Consider the following 20392-nt stretch of genomic DNA (forward strand, 5'->3'; position numbering starts at 1 on the left):
GGAGGTCTATGGACTTAAGTCTCTGAAATATCCCCTGGTTATCCAAGGAGTCGAGGAAGAACCCTAAAGGACATAATGAATAAAAATTGTCAAATCTTGTCAGTAGGGGAAGGTTTACAAAGATATGGGAACAGAAGGGGTGTGTAACCTGTCAGACTGCCAAACCTTCAGGAAGGCATGCGATTGGCCCCAAATACATTCTGCAGCAGGATAATGACCCCAAACATGCAGCCAATGTCATTAAGAACTATCTTCTGTGTAAAGAAGAACGCAGTGTACTGGAAGTGATGGTTTGTCCCCCATAGAACCCAGATCTCAACTTTGAGTCTGTGTGGGATTACATGAAGTGACTTGAAGTGGCCTGCATCCACAGAAGACCTGTGGTTAAACTGCGTGTAAAGTGTACCTAGAAGAATTGAGCAACTGATGTGGTTTTTGGAGGTCAAAGGACGGTCATACTAAATATTTATTTGATTTATAATTCTCTTCTATTCATTTACTTTTCACTTTATTATTAAAAATAAACTATTAACACTTCTATTTCTGAAAGCATTCTTCATTTACAGCATCTGCTCACACTTGTAAAAATGATTGTGCTGTACACGAAGGGATCTAGTTACACATTTTTTTTCACACCGTTTTCGCTCAGGATTCATACATTTTTTCCAACTGAATCCGACCCGATAAAAATGTCTGAATCCTGGGATAGCGTTGAGTGAAAACCATAAACCCGAACTCCAGGTTTACTTTCACTTTAGATAGTTTGTTTGGGTCAGCTTGGGTCAAATACATTTTTACCATTCCAGAATAGTCTGGCCACTGGATGCTTGCAATTCACTGTAGAATCTTGTGCTACATAAAAGTAAGCTAAGCCATTTTGCAGCACAGCTATGAGATATTTCTCTTTTGCGCCTGCATGGAGAGAAAGTCTGTCATATGGCATTTCAGCTATTCAGGAATAGCCTTGTGTTTTTGTATCAGTAAAAAGATATTGTCATTTGGCATTTCAGATTTTCAGGAACAGCCTTGTATTTTTTATCAATGAGTAAAAGACATTTTCTGACTGTGGAAGAGGCAGGTCTTGCATCCAGTTGCAGAAAGGAACCATCTCAAAGCCAGGCAGGAAGACCGCACAGCTAACTGTATATAGCACAAGCTACTACAGTGTATTACAGCATCCCAGACAACCAGACCATTTTGTAATGGTAGGAATCAATGTAATCTAGGCTGGCCCAAACAAACTAAAGTAAAAGTAAAACTGGAATTCTAATTTAAAGTGGATGTAAACCCTCTCCCATACTCAGTGAAGTAAACAGCCTCAGATGGTACACAGAGATTAAACAAATCTCCCTATATAAGCTTTACATGTATATCTGCTGTCTTTAGCTTTCTTTTAGAAAGTGAACATCATGTTAGAATTTTTACTTCCTCTTTCAGGAGTGGGAAGAGAGTCTGGGCATGCACTGTGTGACAGCTGATTGAAGGAAAGACCCCCCCCCCCCTCCACAGGCAGAGGAAGAAATAAACTTGCAGAGCTGTGTTGTGAATAGACAAGCTGTCCGCTAATCTATAGCAATGTCCCCGACACAAATTTTCAGCTGCTTTTATCTCCCGTGTCGGAAAGCTCGTCTGAAGTTATCATGCTGATAACAGAGACTTGAAGTAGCAGAAAGACACGCAACTTAGGGCTTTGGAGAGAGACAAGTAAACACTACAAATATATGAGGTCAAATTTCATGAATTGGGTTTACATCCACTTTAATAAATAGACCACAAATGTGGCCTTCAATGAGGAAAGGAGAAAATAAATTGTGCTCTGAGCACTATCAGGAGGCAAACAATTTACCATACATATTGCCTAGTTTTAAAATGCAGCGACCCACCCACAGATGCACAAGAATACATAGAGCATAGCTACAAGTGCATTATTTGAAACCCATGGGTAGTTGTATACTACAGCCAAGCATAAAGAGAGATCTGGATTGCAGATGATCCGGTTTCCAATTTGTTCATTCATAATACCTTTCGCTGAAGAGATGAAGTAATACTCTGCAGGCACTCTCAGTTGCTTCTGGTGAATCAAGATGTTTTTTCATAATTTCAAGCACATTTATATGAACACCCTTCTCCAATAAAGTTATTCTAATAAATGCTGCAAAATAAATAAATATTTCCCTTAATATTTTATGCATGCTGTGAATACACCAACACATTAGTTTACTGTTGTGCTTGTTTGACAAAATCAAAGTTACTTACCGGTAAAGTTTTTTCCAGGAGTCTTTCAGGACAGCACACCACCTCCACCAGATCTTTAAACCATTCCTTCCCTCCAGCCCTTCAGCTTTTGCACGAGCACCTCCGGTCAGACCAGGGAGACATAAGGATACATCATAAAAAATGATACATGCCTGATACTCTCATGTCCTAATAGTAAGATCTTATTTTGGGTGGGTACCGGTGCTGTCCTGAAAGACTCCTGGAAAAACATTACCAGTAAGTAACTTTGATTTTCCCTCTTTTGTCTTTCAGGATAGCACACTAGAGAGGATAAGCGAGCACTTACCCTAGGTAGGACTACTGCTTGCAGGACTTTATGCCCAAAGGCCTGGTCCTGGGCAGACAATAAGTCCAGTCTGTAGTGCTTAACAAAAGTCTTAAAACTTGACCAGGTTGCTGCTCTGCAGATCTGCTCAGGTGTAGCACCAGCCCACTCTGCTTGTGACGTTACCATAGCCCTAGTGGAATGGGCCCTAATACCTACCAGGACCTCCACCCCCTTTGCTATGCATGCCTGACTGATTGCCAACCTTATCCACCTGGCTATAGTATTTCTAGAGGTTTTGGACCCCTTCCTAGCCCCTGAAAAATAAACAAAAAATGAATCAGACTTCCTGAATTGCTCCGTAATCCCCAGGTATTTTAACACACACCTCCTGACATCTAACTTGTAAAAGACATGTTCCTCCCCACAGGTTTCGAACAAAAAGTGGGCAAACAAATTTCCAGACTTCTATGGAATTTTGAAGCTACCTTTGGCAAAAAGGCCGGATCGGTTTTAAAAATGATCTGATCCGGAAAAACCTGAAGGAAAGGCGCCCTCCTTGAGAGGGCTTCTAGCTCACTAACCCTTCTCGCGGTAGTGATTGCTACCAAAAAAAACGTCTTGAGGGTTAAAAAATGTTTACCGTACAAGAACTGATAGGCTCAAAAGGATCCTCTGTAAGAGCCTGCAATACTAAAGATAGATCCCAAACTGGAGAGGGATGGAAACTGACTGGTCTCTGTCTACTTTAACCTTTAAAGAACCTGGAAACCCAAGGATTCGCTGCCAGTTGCTGTTCAAGAAAAACACAAAGCAGAAACCTGTCCTTTAAGAGTACTGAGAGCCAGTCCCTTATCTGCCCCCCTCCGTAGGAATTCCAGCACTGCTACTGGACTACGAACGTTAAAGGAGCTCTCCGCACACCAAGAATTGAATTTTTTCCATACTTTCAAATAAATCCTGCGTGTCTCTTCCTTTCTAGAACTCAGAAGAGTCGCTATCAACCTTTCTGAGAACCCCTTGTTTTTCAGTATCTCCTCGTCAGTAGCCAGGCTGCCAGACTCCACCTCTCCACTTGAGGGCAGCAGATTGGGTCTTGAAAGAGTAGATCTTCCCTGACCAGAGGTATCCAAGGCGGTTCCACTGCCAGCTTCTTTAGAACAGAAAACCAAGGTCTCCTGGGCCAGTGTGGAGCTATCAAGATTAGGGTTGTATCCTCAGAACTGCCGGCAACAGCACAGGAGGGGGAAAGGCATAGCACTTGGCAAAAGGCCATCACTGAGAAAGAGCATCCACTCCTATTGCTCCGTCCCCCCGATCAAGAGAGAGGAATAAAGGAGTTTTTGCGTTTTCTCTTGACACAAAAAGATCCACACACGGGCTCCCCCACTTCTGGACAATTATCTTGTAGATTCCCAGATTCAGGACCCAGTCTCTCTCCCTCAACTTCCTCCTGCTGAGGAAGTCTGCTCTCTGATTTAGCTCTCCTTTCAAGTGTACTGCTGACAGAGAGCGCACTGTGACCTCTGCCCAGCTGAATATTGCTTCCGTTAGAGAACAAAGGGAACGGATTCTTGTGCCCCCCTGTCGATTGATGTAAGCAACTGCTGAAGAATCGTCCGAACGGAACTGAACATGATGTCCCTGGAGTTCCTGCTGGAAAATCCTCCAATTCGAGGACTTCCCCGTGTCCTCGAAACTCCAGGATCCTTGGGCCAGACCTTTCCCCAGGTGTGCTCCCTAACCCGTGCCGCTTGCATCCGTTGTGACGACCTTGGGACACTGGAAGTACCCATTCTAGACCACGAGATAGATTTGCTACTTTCCGTCACCACCACAAGGACCTCTTTACCTTTATTGGAATGAGAACCGTAGAGTCCAGAGATCTCTGTGTACGATCCCAAACCTCCAGAATGAACAGCTGTAAGGGACGGAAGTGTGCTACTGCCCACCTTACCGCTGGAAGGGCCGACGTCAGCAGTCCCAAAGCGGACATGGCCTTTCTTATAGAGATTTGCTGATTGCTTTGTAGAGCTGCCAAAGCTTTGTCTACTTTGCAAATGTTCTCCTCTAAGAGAAAGACTCGCTGCTGAGTTGAGTCTAGAACGTAACCTAGGAACGTCACTCTGAGATGGAACCAAGTTGGATTTCTCCAAATTTAAGAGCCATCCCAATTGTTCCAAAATATTTCTTGCTATCTGCAAATCCTGAACCAGCTGCTCCAGCGAAGCTGCAAACAGGAGCAGGTCGTCCAGGTATGCTACCACTGAGATTCCCCTGAGAGTCACAGAAAAGCCAGAGCCTCCACCATAACTTTGGTGAATATCCGGGGGGAAGAGGATAGCCCAAAGGGAAGGGCTCCAAAGTGAAGATGTACTACTTCTGACCCTGACCTTACCGCCACCCCGAGGAATCTCTGGCTGTCCTCGGCAATTGGAATGTGCATATAGGCGTCCCTTAGATCTGTGGACGCCATGAAGCAATTTGGAGGAAGCAGTGTTTTCACAGAAAAAATGGAATCCATCCGGAACCTTTTGTAACAGATTGACAGATTCAGAGGTTTCAGATTCAGGATAAGCCTGAACTTCCCTGAAGGCTTTCAGACCACAAAAACGTGAGAATAGAAACCTCTGCCTATCTCCCCAGGAGGGACCTGTGACACTACATCCTGCTGTTCCAAATCCTCCAGAGAAGTCAGAAGGGCTGCCGCCTTCTCCGCACACCTTGGTAGATCTGTGATTAACAACCTGTGTGAGGGGGGTCTTGAGAACTGCAGTCTGTACCCCCTCCTTACAATGCCTAGTATAAATGGATTGAAGGTAACCGACTCCCACTGTGGGAGAAAAGCCCCCAGTCTTCCTCCCACCGGGGTTAGCCTGTCATTGGGACTTTTGGGACTGCTCAAGAGGGTGAAAAATCACTCCCCCATGCCCTCTGCCCTTGTTGGTCCAGACTTTTTTCTGAGACTCTGTCCTCTGGTCCCCTTCTGGCTGAATTAGCCAAGGCAGAGGATCTAGCAGACATGCGGACTGACTCTGCTGACGCTGTATGCGACTCCTTTTAAAAGCATTGGGAAGGAGAAAAGAATGGTTTTTGTGGTCCCCGCCTTAATATGAGCTTTTATATGAGTCAACCAATGCTCCGTGTTACGTGTCACCACTAACAGCCATGGCAGGCTTAAGATTGCTTAAAGAAGAATCCCAAGATATCTTGAGGAGAGAATCCATCCTCTTGTCAATAGGGTCTGCTAGCATACCCATATCTTCAAAGGCCAAATCTCTCTTTCTGGATACCTGAGAAAAGGCTGCATTCAGTCTAGGAGATTTGTTCCACACAGCAGATTCAGCTCTAGAATAGAAAGGCTTCCTCTCTGGGTCTTGCCATTCCTTCCTAATGGTGACTACCAGAACCCCTTTTCTTTGGTTCTCCGAGACCTCATACATCTGGTCATGGAAAGACCAGGATTTTTTCTCCTCTTGGATAACTAGTGTAGTGTGAATAGCTCCCAGGAGCTCTTCCACTTCCTCCAAGGAGAGCTTGTAACGGGAGGATGTGGAGGACTCACCATCCACCTTCTCTCCACCTGACTCTGAAGAGTCTGAGGATTCACTGTCAGGATCATTCTCTGGTGTCGTTCTGTTACCCCCAGGTAACCCTTCATTAGCAGAGGGACCTGCTAAGTAGCCAGGTGTGACATCTTGTTGTGCTGGCAGAGGACTAGCTGGGGGTTGTATAGGCTGAAAATTCTAAAACAAAGACTTAAAAAAATGAAAAGTGCTGGAGAGCTCTTTAACAGAAGCCGCCAGACCAGAACTTTGTTCCTCAGCATGATCTCTACCTAAGCTCTCAATGCAATTCCTGCATAACACTTTCCCCCAGGATTCCCCCAACACACTTCTACATAAGGGGCACTTCTTCTTGGACCCGAGTGAGAGCGTAGATTTTTCAATGGACTTGTCCTGTAACGACAAAAAAACCCCACCAGTATCAGCCCCTGGCAGCAAAAAAAAAAAAATCAACACCAGACCGACACCAGGAGTGCACCCTCGCAGGACAGACCACCACCAGGGTCCCAGACGTGCAACCCCTCCCCTCCCACCAAGGAGGGGAGTTCAACCATGGAGCTAAGCGGGAAAATAGTAAGGGAAAACCACCCCAGGGTTCCACTTACCTTAGAATGGCTGGTGCTGGCATCAACCGGAACCGAACGGGAACCGTCTCGGACATCCCTTCGGCCCAAATGGTCGGTTCGCCACAAACTGCTCCTCTTAGCTGTCGCTACAACGTGAATGGGGCAAACGCCAGCTTTCGCGCCATTCGTTTTAGTGCCACTCGACCGGAACCAGAAGTCGTGGGAGAACCGGACGTGACCTCTCTCGTCAGAAAAGACGTCGCCCGTCATCCGACCCAGCCTTGCACTCCATGCTGGCCGCACTAACGAGGGGGAGACTCGGACACTCCAGTAAATACCTTCCCCAGGCAGCGCCAAAACGAACGTCCGAGACCTCCGCTTTCCCAAAGGAAGGATGGGACATACCACTGCAGGCAACGGACCCCCAGCCCTGCTGCCATGTATGCCAGAATGATCAATTCCCCTTCAGGATAACACTGCACTCAGCCTCCCCAGCTGTATTAACCACTTGCCGACCGCCTCACGCCGATGTACGTCGGCAGAATGGCACGGGCAGGCATAAGCACGTACATGTACGTGATTTGCCTCCCGCGGGTCGGGGGCCCGATCGGGCCCCCGCCCGGTGCCTGCGGCGGTCGGTTTTCGTTCGGGAGCGATCCCGGACGAGGGGACGGCCATTCATTCATGGCCACCCCCTCGCGATCGCTCCCGACGAATGGAAATCCCCGGTGACATCACTTCCTCTCCTGTAATGTAAACACAGGAGAGGAAGTGATGTATTCTCTCCTCCGTGTCGGTATTTTTCGTTCCGACACGGAGGAGAGCGGATCAGTGAGTTGCACCAACACATCCCACACACAGTAGAACATGCCAGGCACACTCACACCCCCCCTTTACCCCCCGATCACCCCCCCAATTACCCCTGCCCCCCCAGTCACAGTGACACCAATGTCATTTTTTTTTTTTTTTTTTTTTTTTTTGCATTGGTGTCATTTGTGACTGTAATAACTGTTAGGGCAGTTAGGGTTAGCCCCCTTTAGTTCTAATGTACCCCCCTAACCCCCCCAATAAAGGTTTAACCCCGTGATCACCCCCCGTCGCCAGTGTCACTAAGGCTGGGTTCACATTGCAGCGGTTTATGAGAACGAATGTGATTCGCACCGCACTGCAGTGCAAATCACATCCGATCTCTGTGCGATTCGAGTTCAGCCATTCGCCGCACCCGCCGCACCCGCCACACCCGCCACACCCGCCGCACCCGCCGCAAATTCGCACGGGACCCTTTTTTTGGCCCGCAGCAGAATCGGATCGCATGGGTGTTCACACCATGCGATCCGAGTTTGCAGATCGCACTGCGATATGCGAACTGATCTGGGGGTGTCAGTAACATTTCACTGACACTCCCAGCAGTTCGCATAGGGCAGTGTGAACTGCCGCCGGGAGGCATGCGATGCGGGAACCCGCCGCGGATTCGCGGCGTTTCCGCATCGCTCCAGTGTGAACCCAGCCTAATAAGCGATCATTTTTCTGATCGCCGTATTAGTGTCACAGGTGACGCTAGTTAGGCAGGTAGGTATTTAGGTTCGCCGCAGCTTTTTATAGCGCTAGGGACCCCCATATACTACCGCATAAAGCCCCCTGATTGCCCCCTAGTTAACCCTTTCACCAGTGATCACCATATAACTGTTACAGGTGACGCTGGTTGGTTAGTTATTTTTTTATAGTTTCAGGGCACCCGCCATTTATTACCTAATAAAGGTTTAACCCCCTGATCACCCGGCAGGTGTCATTTGTGACTAATAACTGTTAGGGCAGTTAGGGTTAGCCCCCTTTAGTTCTAAGGTACGCCCCTAACCCCCCCAATAAAGGTTTAACCCCGTGATCACCCCCCGTCGCCAGTGTCACTAAGGCTGGGTTCACATTGCAGCGGTTTATGAGAACGGATGTGATTCGCACCGCACTGCAGTGCAAATCACATCCGATCTCTGTGCGATTCGAGTTCAGCTATACAGATAGTATGGCTGAATTCGTGTCGCACCCGCCGCACCCGCCGCAAACTCGCACGGGACCCTTTTTTTGGTCCGCAGCAGAATCGGATCGCATGGGTGTTCACACCATGCGATCCAAGTTTGCAGATCGCACTGCGATATGCGAACTGATCTGGGGGTGTCATTAACATTTCACTGACACTCCCAGCAGTTCGCATAGGGCAGTGTGAACTGCCGCCGGGAGGCATGCGATGCGGGAACCCGCCGCGCATTCGTGGCGTTCCCGCATCGCTCCAGTGTGAACCCAGCCTAATAAGCGATCGTTTTTCTGATCGCTGTATTAGTGTCACAGGTGACGCTAGTTAGGCAGGTAGGTATTTAGGTTCGCCGCAGCTTTTTATAGCGCCAGGGACCCCCATATACTACCGCATAAAGCCCCCTGATTGCCCCCTAGTTAACCCTTTCACCAGTGATCACCATATAACTGTTACAGGTGACGCTGGTTGGTTAGTTATTTTTTTATAGTTTCAGGGCACCCGCCATTTATTACCTAGTCTCACTAGTGTACCCCTAAATTTAGGGGTGTCTACTTTCTAAAATGGGGTCATTTGGGGGGGGGGGGTTTGTGCCATCTTGGCATTTTATGGCCTTCAAAACTGTAACGCCCTTAGAAAGCCTGAAGGCGGTGCTTGGTTTTTGGGGCCCCGTACGCGGCTAGGCTCCCAAAAAGTCCCACATATGTGGTATCCCCGTACTCAGGAGAAGCAGCAGAATTTATTTTGGGGTGTCATTTCACATATGCCCATGGCATGCGTGAGCAATATATCATTTAGTGACAACTTTGTGAAAAAAAAAAAAAGTTTGTAATTTTCCCGCAACTTGTGGCAAAATATAAAATATTCCATGGACTCAACATGCCTCTCAGCAAATAGCTTGGGGTGTCTACTTTCTAAAATGGGGTCATTTGTGGGGGTTTTGTGCCATCTTGGCATTTTATGGCCTTCAAAACTGTAATAGGTAGTGAGAAGTGAACTCAAAAAATTACGCCCTTAGAAAGCCTGAAGGCGGTGCTTGGTTTTCGGGGCCCCGTACGCGGCTAGGCTCCCAAAAAGTCCCACATATGTGGTATCCCCGTACTCAGGAGAAGCAGCAGAATTTATTTTGGGGTGTCATTTCACATATGCCCATGGCATGCATGAGCAATATATCATTTAGTGACAACTTTGTGAAAAAAAAAAAAAAAAAAAAAAAAAGTTTGTAATTTTCCCGCAACTTGTGGCAAAATATAAAATATTCCATGGACTCAACATGCCTCTCAGCAAATAGCTTGGGGTGTCTACTTTCTAAAATGGGGTCATTTGTGGGGGTTTTGTGCCATCTTGGCATTTTATGGCCTTCAAAACTGTAATAGGTAGTGAGGCGTGAAATCAAAAATTTACGCCCTTAGAAAGCCTGAAGGCGGTGCTTGGTTTTCGGGGCCCTGTACGCGGCTAGGCTCCCAAAAAGTCCCACATATGTGGTATCCCCGTACTCAGGAGAAGCAGCAGAATTTATTTTGGGGTGTCATTTCACATACGCCCATAGCATGTGTGAGCAATATATCATTTAGTGACAACTTTGTGTAAAAAAAAAAAAAAAATTTTTTTTTTTGTCATTATTCAATCGCTTGAGGCAAAAAAATAAAATATTCAATGGGCTCAACATGCCTCTTATCAATTTCCTTAGGGGGTCTACTTTCCAAAATGGGGTCATTTGGGGGGGTTTTGTACTGCCCTGTCATTTTAGCACCTCAAGAAATGAGATAGGCAGTCGTAAACTAAAAGCTGCGTAAATTCCAGAAAACGTACCTTAGTTTGTAGATGTGACAACTTTTGCGCAAACCAATAAATATACAATTATTGACTTTTTTTTTACCAAAGACATGTGGCTGAATACATTTTGGCCTAAATGTATGACTAAAATTGAGTTTATTGGATTTTTCTAATAACAAAAAGTAGAAAATATCATTTTTTTTCAAAATTTGCGGTCTTTTTACGTTTATATCGCAAAAAATAAAAATCGCAGAGGCAATCAAATACCATCAAAAGAAAGCTCTATTTGTGGGAAGAAAAGGACGCAAATTTTGTTTGGGTACAACATTGCATGACCGCGCAATTACCAGTTAAAGCAGCGCAGTGCCAAAGTGTAAAAAGACCTCTGGTCATTTACCAGCAAAATGGTCCGGTCTGAAAGTGGTTAAACCCAGGTTCCTAGCGATGTCTCCTCGCCAGAGGAAACACTAAAACTGAAGGGCTGGAGGGAAGGAATGGTTTTAAAGATCTGGTGGTGGTGGTGTTTCCTGAGACGGGAGGAGCCGAGGTCTCAAGTGTGCTGTCCTGAAAGACGAAAGAGGGAAAAACATTTTTATCACTCTGGGGAAAGGGATTTTTACAAACGTCTGCATTTTTGAGTTCAAGTATATGGCTTCCAACAACAATATGAATATAGAATCTGATTTACCATTATGGTCAGAAAGGGTGGCCAATGCTGTTGAAGACGCATGAAATACTTCCTTGGAAGAAGAATGCATTAGCATGGACAACATCACCTCTGTATGTACAGGGTACCTGATATAATGATATATATAGTTAGTGATCAATAATGGTTTCTGTAATGTATGTAAAGTATAAATAACTTTGCATTACTTACTGATGTTGTTCATCCCCAATATTATCATGAAGCTCAGGATGGTACATAAACAGATTGTTCAGAGCCCAGCATGCAGCTTCCTAAAACATAAACAAAAGGATATTAGAGTGGTAAAAAAACAGAAACCCACAGGTGTAGCTTACCAATCATTAGGTATTGTAGCTGCATTTGTTTTGTTTTTTTAGGCTCTTCTCTGTTTTCACCTGGTGATCTGGAGAGTAACACACCTTCTGTATTAGTAGAATGCCTACAGTCAGGATGAAAGAGCAACAGAGACACTTTTTGGCAGCCACATTGTCAGGCTTGTGGGCATGTTAGATACACTAGCAGAATTAGGCCTAGATTAGTGCAGCTGTGACTGAAATACATTTTCAGTGTGAGTCTGTACCGCAACACTAGTGATTAGACAAGTTTTTCATGCTGTTGTGTTTTTTTTGGAGGGGAAGGAGCCTGCTCAATTCACAAATGCATGAATTTGCACTTAGCTTCTGTAAGTGCAAATCTCTGTTTTTTATTATTGTTAATCGTTTTATTGGCACCATCCAGTGGGCTTGTTCTTTTGTAATCACATTATATAAATAGTCTGACCCTGAACATGCTTACTGGATAACAGAACACATGGATAACCATTATTAGAATGTTGCGGTTTCTTCACTGTTCAAACAGACGTGTCTCCATGACCAAGCTGTGATGGTGATGCGATGAATGCCCAGGACCTAGAATTGTGTCTTGGTCTGTGATCCAGCTTGGAGGTCAGTAACTGTAGCAGTAGAGACGTTCACAGTAGTCAGCTGGAAATATAAAAGAAGATCCCCCTAGCAGATGAAACGGGCTCACCCAAGGCACTGGGTATAAGCACTTGCTGGTCTTCAACAGAGCTCCCGATGGTGGTGATGTGTTTTGCTACATGCTAATGACAGGCCACGGCGATCTGGATTTCCCCAGCAGAAGAGCAAGTGGGGGTCAGATAATGGATGAAGCAGACAAGGACCAAGCAGAAATGCAGTCAACAAGCCAAATGGTCAGTAATGAGTAGAAGCTCAATGGGATCAGACAGAAGCATAGTCGATAAACAAGCAAACAGTTGATAACAAGTGTTAGCGAAGATAAGAACAGCAGCAGGTAAGGCAAGAGGAGCAAGAAGCAAGATATCAGTTGAAGAGAGCACAATAATCTAGCAAGTGCAGAGCTATGGCTTAAATCGAAGCTCATGGGAGGAGCAAAGGGTTCAAGGTTCACCAGAAACAAGACACAAAAGTAAGAAGTGCCCAAGGAATCAGGCAGGGAGCTGTCCAGCATCCTCAATAACACAGTAAGTAGAACCACAGCCAGACACCAGAGAGGTCTGAAGTTCAGATCCAGATCCTAACACTTTGGGGTAGATTTACTACAACTGGAACACTCAGAATCTGATGCAGCTGTGCATGGAAGCCAATTAGCTTCTAACTTCAGCATGTTGAATTAAGCTCTGACAATAAAACCTGGAAGCTGATTGGTTTCTGTTTGGTTAGGGTTAGGATTAGGAGTTGAGGCCAAGATTAGAGGTTAGGGTTTGGGTGGGGGGGGGGTTAATATTTTATTTATTCTTATTTATTTGGGTGAGTGTGTTAATAATACTAATAATAATCATTAGAAATGAATAAATAACAAAATACACAAAAAAATCATAAATAAATACAATACATTAATACTATGTTTACTACTATCACAGCTCCCTGTGTCCATGCAGACATGGAGCCCCGACCCAGCCCCCTCTCTCCCGATTGGCTAGCTGACTTTGATCGACAACAAGGGCAGCCAATGGCCTCGCTGTTGTTTCTCAAAGCAATCAGGAGGGAGAATCTCGGATGGCTAACACACTCATGGACATCGCTGGACAGAGAGGGACCCCAGGTAAGTGTTAGGGGGGCTGCACACAGAAGGCTTTTTATCGTAATGCATAGCCTACATTAATATAAAAAAAAAAATGCCTTTAACCCCTAACCCTTAAAAAAATAAAATAATAAAAAAATGATAACACACAAAAAAGATCATTAATAATAATAAAAAGTATTACTATTTATATTATTCTTCATTTATTTTGTTTTTGTTCGGGCGTTTATTATTTTATTATTAATAATTTTTTTTTTTTTTTTAAAGGTTAGGGGTTATTATTCATTATTACATATTCATTTATTTTATTTATGATGATTTGTAGGTATGGGTGTATTTTCTAACGTTCTCTCAATGCAGAAAATCGCATGACAAAACACGCAAAAACACATAAAAACCTGCAAATGGCGTGTTTCCATTTATTTCCATGGGGATAAAAACGTGCCGAAAACATGCAAATTGAGCTACAAAAAAAAGCTCCAGAACTTTTTTGACCTTAAAGTCATTGTAAAGCTTATATGTTACAGGTTACATGTTACATGTTATACCGAACTCCTCTTTGTAAGGGTTTTGCACAGAGTGCCTCAAGCCTCCTTTTCTGGGGGCCCCTGCAGCACTCCTCCTCTTCTTGAGTGCCCCCATGGAAAACCACTTCTTATGGGGGCAATCTCGCGGGAGCGCTCCCAAGCCCTGTTGCTGCGTCAATTGACACAGACAGCAGGACTCGGCCCTGCCCCCCAACTCCTGTGTCACTGGATTTGATTGACAGCAGCGGAAGCCAATGGCTCCTGCTGCTAGCAATCTATCCAATGAGGATCCGAGATAGTGGCCGGAGCTGCTGTGCTCTATCCCGTCACTGGAATAATCAGGCTCAAATAAGAAAAAGGGGGAGGTCTGGGAGGGTGCAGCAGCACAAAAGGTTTTTCACCGTAATGCATAGAATGCATTAAAGGTGAAAAAACGTGAGGGTTTACAACCACTTGAAGTGACTTTAAGTGATGTTAACCAACTCCATAGAGAATAACAGATTTTCTTCTCCTCCAGCATTTTGGAGCTTCAAGTTTCAAGCTACAAAATGCTGAGGTGTGAATGGGGTCTCAGACAGGCTATGATTGCAGATGGTAGAAAAATAGGATTTTTGTACTCACCGTAAAATCCTTTTCTCTGTAATTCACCGACTGACACAGCTCCTCTCTGTAACTAAATGGGTTTGTTAGCCTGCCATTAGGAGAACTAGGCAAAATTTTAACACAATACACAGAACTTTCAGTCCCGCCCCGGGGGGTGGACCCTGTGCTAACAACCCTCCCTGCTGCCCCAGCAGACTCAGAACGTCAACAAGCAGTATAACGTAGAGAAAACAAGGGGTGGGTGCTGTGTCGGAATTACAGAGAAAAGGATTTTACGGTGAGTACAAAAATCCTATTTTCTCTTATATTCACCGACCGACACTGCTCCTCTCTAACTTAATGGGACGTCCCCAAGCAGTGGCAAACGATCGGTGGGAAAAAACAGCATTAAAACTTCATCCACCATGGCAAGTGGGAACTAGTGAAACTAAACCCACAAAAAACAGCAGTGTACGGAAAAATACACAGTCATAAAACCGGGTATTCTCAGCAGGAGAGATCCTCAACCCCGCAAATTGTATGCGGAAGTAATGCAACAGTGCATTAACAAACAGTACTGCGTTTTTATCGAAAAACCAGGAAAAAAAACTCAATTGCAACTACACGGCCACCTGCAAAACTTTACGGCCAAAACCGGCATCAGCCGATGCACTGACGTCTACCGCCTTACACACCTGAGCGACAGACGCTTGGTGTTGGAAGGTCCAAGACGTTCCGATTGCTTTTGTAGAGTGGGCCGTGACCGGAAAGGGGGGCACCTGCCCCTTCAAGGCGTAGGCTTGTACTACAATCTGTCTGATCCACCTAGAAATGGTGGCCGACGAGACCGCCATACCCTTCTTTGGACCAGCCACAGAAACAAACAGCAAGTCTGACTTCCGAAAGGGAGCTGTGGCAGGCAAATACACTTTTAGAGAAGTAACCACGTCGAGAGCATGAAGGGCCACCTCTTTGGGATGCTTCGGCTTAGGACACAACGATAGTAAGACAATGTCCTCACTGATATGAAAACCCGAGACCACCTTCAGTAGAAAGGACGGTTGCGGGCGCAACACCACCTTATCTCTGTGGATGACCAGATAAGGCGACTTGTAGGACAAGGATGCCAATTCCAAAACCCTCCTGGCCGATGTGATGGCCACTAGAAAGACCACTTTCTGTGAAAGGGTTAGCAGGGGAATCTCCGTGATATTCTCAAACAGCGCCTTTTGAAGTGCCAACACCAGTTTCAAATCCCACGGAGGCAACAGTGGGCGCCCCGGAGGGACTACATGTTGTACCCCCTGAACAAAGGTACTCACTAATGAATGAGACGCCAGGGGTTGCTGGAAAAGACAGCCAGAGCTGAAATTTTCCCCTTAAATGGTGCTCAACGCCAACTTCTGGTCCACACCTTGCTGAAGAAACAACAGGATCCTGGATATAGAAAAGGAGCACGGATGCCACCCTTTCACCTCACACATGGATATATAGGCCTTCCAGGTACGATGTTATATCTTCCTTGCGCCCTCAACATAGTTGGAATCACTGAGTCAGACAGACCCCAGTTCCTCAGCACCTGGCTCTCAACAGCCATGCCGTTAAAGCCAGCAATGGTAAAGCAGGGTGAAAGATTGGACCTTGAGATATGAGGTCCTCTCGCAGCAGCAGCCGCCAGGGAGTGTCTGCCACCAGACGCACCAGGTCTGCATACCAGGGCCACTGAGGCCAATCTGGGGCCACCAGGATTACCGGGATTCCCTCGGCTTCCACTCTGCGCAGCAGGCGTGGCAACAGTTTTAGCGGAGGAAATGCGTAGATCAGCCGGTACTGATCCCATGGAGCCACCAGCACGCCTGACGCGTCTGCCCAGGGATCTCTCGTCCTGGACGCGAATCTCAGTCCCTTCCGGTTGAGGCGGGAGGCCAATAGATCCACATCTGGTGTGCCCCATTTCAGGCACAACCGCCTGAATATCTCTGGATGCAATGCCCATTCTCCTAGGTCCAGCATCTGTCGAATCAGATAGTCCGCCTGCCAATTTTCCACCCCTGGGATGTAAATAGCTGACAGGGCCGGAACATGTCGCTCTGCCCACCAAAGTATGTGAGCGACCTCCCGAGCAGCGGCTGAGCTTCTTGTTCCTCCTTGGTGATTTATGTACGCCACAGCCGTGGCGTTGTCTGACTGTATACTGGTCAGACGGCCTTGCAGACACGTCGACTATGTGTGGAGGCACAGCCTGATCGCTCTCAATTCGAGCAGATTGATCGGCAACTTGGATTCGTCCGTCGACCAGAGGCCCTGAGCCGACTGAATCCCTATCACTCCACCCCAGCCTGATAGACTGGCGTCCGTAGTGATCACTGTCCAGTTCAGAGGAAGGAAGGATTTTCCGGACGGAATCACCGGGGACCTCAACCACCTGATCAGAGAGTCTCTGACTAACTGGCTCACCTGGATCTGTTGATCCAGGGACAAAAGAGATTTGTCCCATTTTGTCAAAATCTCCTTCTGCAGGACTCTAGTGTGGAACTGGGCATAAGGTACTGCTTTGAAGGAGGCTACCATGAGCCCCAGCCCTCGCATGCAAAAGCAGAGCGACGACCACTTGCGGTTCATCAGTAGTTTGACCACAGATCTGAGAGTCTGCAATTTGTACTCCAGACACTGGGTTGGTACAACCACCGGCTTCTTTAGGTTCAACAGCCACCCAAATTCTCACAGAGTCTGCATGGTGATCGCCACATCCTCCTCCAATTCTGAGGCGGAAGATGCTCTCAGGAGGAGATCTAGGTAACCCACGATTGCGATCCTGCGTTGTCGCAGCAATGCCAATACTGTTGCCAGTACTTTGGTAAAGACTCGGGGGGCTAATGCCAGGCCAAAGGGAAGAGCCATAAATTGGTAGCATATGGGTATGTGCAGGTATGCATCCTGGATGTCCAAGAACGCCAGGGAGTCCCCTTGATGGAGTGCAGCGACTACTGAGTGAACTGACTCAATTCTGAACCTCTGCACTTTTACAAAGTGATTGAGGGCTTTTAAGTCCAAGATTGGACGCACCCCTTCCTTCTTGGGAACCACAAACAGATTTGAGTAGAACCCCTAGAAGTGTTCCGAATCCGGAACTGGTACAATCACCCCGATTCAGCAAGTCCCTCACTGCCCCCAACAGGGCCCCCCGGCGAACCGGGGACGCGGGTATGCTGGAGGGGAAGAATCTGTTCGGCGGCCAAGAGAGAAACTATCTTGTAGCCTGTGGAAATCAGGTCGCAGACCCATTGGTCGGATAATCAGGAGGTCTTCCTGGATGCAAGCTCCCGAAGGTGACCCCCCCACCCGACATGTGGGTGGGGGCAAACCTTCATGCGGTAGCACTTTTGTTTGCAGGCTTGTTAGGCTTGCGGCTCCAGGGATGCTTTTGACCGTCCATGGATGTCCTGTCGGGCTGGGAACATTTTTTCAAAGAACCAGGCGGACAAAAAAGCCACTTGTGAGCAGAAAAAGAGGGCCCTTGCTTGCGGCATGGCTCCTTAGCCTTCCTGGCCTGTGGGAGTAGTGTACTCTTACCACCCTAGCATTTTTAAAAATGTCATCCAACGAAGCTCCAAAGAGCCGGTCGCCAAGGAAGGGAAGATCCGTCTGGGCTTTCTTGGATGCCTGGTCAGCAGACCAGCATTTTAGCCAAATCAGGCGCCTCAGCACCACAGCTGACACTGAAGCCTTGGATAACAGAGGGAGAATATCCAGGGCCGTGTCAAAAACATACTTGAGGCCTTGCACTAGGTGGTCTGCTAGTTCCACGTTGACAGGGGAGGTGTTTTGCTCTCCCAATTCGCGGTGCAAAAGTTTTGCCCACTCAGTCAGTGTCTACGACACCAGTGTGGATGCCAGTACTGGTCACACTGCTGATCCCACGGCTGATCCCACAACCATAAGCAAGGAACGAGCCACGCCTCGGCCTTCCTATCCGTGGGATCCTTGAATGCAGGAGTCCCCTCAACCGGGATCGTGGTTACTTTATTTAACCTAGATACGGAGGAGCCGACAATTTCTTGAGAGGGCTTTCCTCAAAGGGGTAGCGCACCGCCATGTTTTTGGGGACTGAAAAGGTCCTTTGTGGCCGACCCCATTCCCTGTAGATGAACTTGTCAAAATAAGTCAAATACAGGAACACCTTAGGTGAACGTGCTGGCTTGCGGGATCCAAAAGGGACCGATACATCAGCAGAGGGATCCGCTGGCTCCTGGATCTTCAGGGTATCACACACAGCTGTGATAAGTGCTCCAACAAGCGCTTTGTCGTGCCGGACCCGGACAGGGAATCCTCCTCGCTGTCCGAATGGTCCTGGTCAGCCTCGTCTGATAGGTCAGAGCAGGTGTCACCAGCCACAGCCGGGCCCGAGCCTGCATCAGAGCTCTCCCCAGAGGACGGGGTAGGGGCCTTTTACGCGCACCTTTCCTTCCACGCACCGCCTCTATTTTAGCAACAAAAGAGTTAAGGACCGCCGTTAGGGTGTCCATGGGCACAGCGCTATCTGCAGGTGACCCGATTGCAATAGCCTGGATTTCGGGGGAAGAAACACCAGTTTATGAAGCCATGCTGACCCTACCCTGTCTGCCACCTGCAAGGGGACTTAGGACAGTAAAGGTCCCGCCCTCCTGCTGCTGCCGCCGCCTGGGGGGGGGAGGGGGGTTCTAGCACCAGACTCACCACCCTGGGGCGTTCTGTGATGTCACTAGCCATGCATGTAGTCCCTAGGAGGTTACCCAAGTGCAGAGTGAGGAAACTGTGCCGGCAGCAGCTGTAGAAAATAGCGGTGAAATTATCTGCAGAGCTTGAACCAGCATTCAGGAAATGGCCATCCAGCGTTCTGTATACACAGTGGACACAGGAAACAGCATGTGAGAGCGCATGTAATGCTGTCACAAGAGAAAAAAATGGCTGCCAATGCAACTAATAGGAAAATCTCCCAGAAAATGGCCGCCAAGGCTCACAAGGGGAACCTGCTTTGCCCACAGTCAAAATGGGCGCCGGACAGCGCCATGCAGTGACAGGAAAAATCAAAGAGCGCTGCCTTAAACCAGCAAGAATACCCCAATAGACACCTTTTGGGACCCCCCACAAAGGGACCAGGACCATCGCTAGCTGACCCCCACAGGTGAGAGACCCAGCCATCCCCATACACACACCGCCTGCAGCACATGCAGCTGTCCCCCCCCCTCCCGGGGGGAGGGGGGAAGATAGAGACGTGGGAGAGAAGAGAAGGAGGTGAGGTGGCCCCCGAATCAACCTCCCAGAGAATGCCCAGCTGCTCAACCCCCCAGGAGGGAGAGCCCTACTTACCAGTCTTGAAGAGCTGGGAGACATTCCATCACAGACCCACTCCTGCGCAGTTACAGGGTGGCTGTTGGCCCGGTATACTGTGATCCAGACATCAGTAGCCCGGTCATATGTATACCCCGGAGCATTGAAGCTCACGACCACCTCGGGAGCTGCGGTATGTCGTGGCCTGCTGAGCCTTAGCTGCAACCTGCACATGCTCGATGGCCAGACTGGGGGGACTACAAGGATAACTCAACCAGCCTGTCACCCAGCAGTTGATAGAAGATCCCAGGATCTTTCATCTTGCTCAAAAGCATCAATCCTGCATCAAAAAAATGGACCAAAGGGCTCGCAGAGTCTGCTGGGGCAGCAGGGAGGGTTGTTAGCACAGGGTCCGCTCCCCGGGCAGGACTGAAAGTTCTGTGTATTGTGTTACAATTTTGCCTAGTTCTCCTAATGGCAGGCTAACAAACCCATTTAGTTACAGAGAGGAGCTGTGTCAATCGGTGCATATAAAGAGAAACAGAATTTAACTGTGAATTTAGCAGTTCATTTGTAAACATTAAACACATAAGATGCCAGCTCAAGTGAAGGACCTCACGGGAGTCGAACTGCTGGGACTAAGGTAAATATGCATGCTTTTAGTTCTGCTTTAACTTTGAGCTCAATTCCCAATCACATTATCATGGGTACACATCACAAATACTAAACAAGATCTGGAAATCAGGATAGA

The 20392-nt window shown here is 47.3% G+C and overlaps 1 protein-coding gene across 3 annotated transcripts in view; it reads right to left on the bottom strand.

Moving 5' to 3' along the window:
- The window catches only part of LRRK2 (leucine rich repeat kinase 2), a 474491-nt gene that overhangs the window by 348318 nt on the left and 105781 nt on the right, over positions 1-20392 (bottom strand). For all 3 annotated transcript variants that reach the window (XM_077468371.1, XM_077468370.1, XM_077468372.1), the window contains 3 exons: positions 11351-11430; positions 11162-11268; positions 2023-2152 (listed from right to left, as the gene is read on the bottom strand). In XM_077468371.1, coding sequence (XP_077324497.1) covers positions 2023-2152; positions 11162-11268; positions 11351-11430 — 317 coding nt within the window. The remainder of the gene's footprint in view (positions 1-2022; positions 2153-11161; positions 11269-11350; positions 11431-20392) is intronic.

The sequence above is a fragment of the Lithobates pipiens genome, unplaced genomic scaffold (assembly GCF_037356315.1).
Source record: "Lithobates pipiens isolate NorthernLeopardFrog02 unplaced genomic scaffold, aLitPip1_a1.2 Scaffold_8, whole genome shotgun sequence".
NCBI classification, from domain to species: domain Eukaryota; kingdom Metazoa; phylum Chordata; class Amphibia; order Anura; family Ranidae; genus Lithobates; species Lithobates pipiens.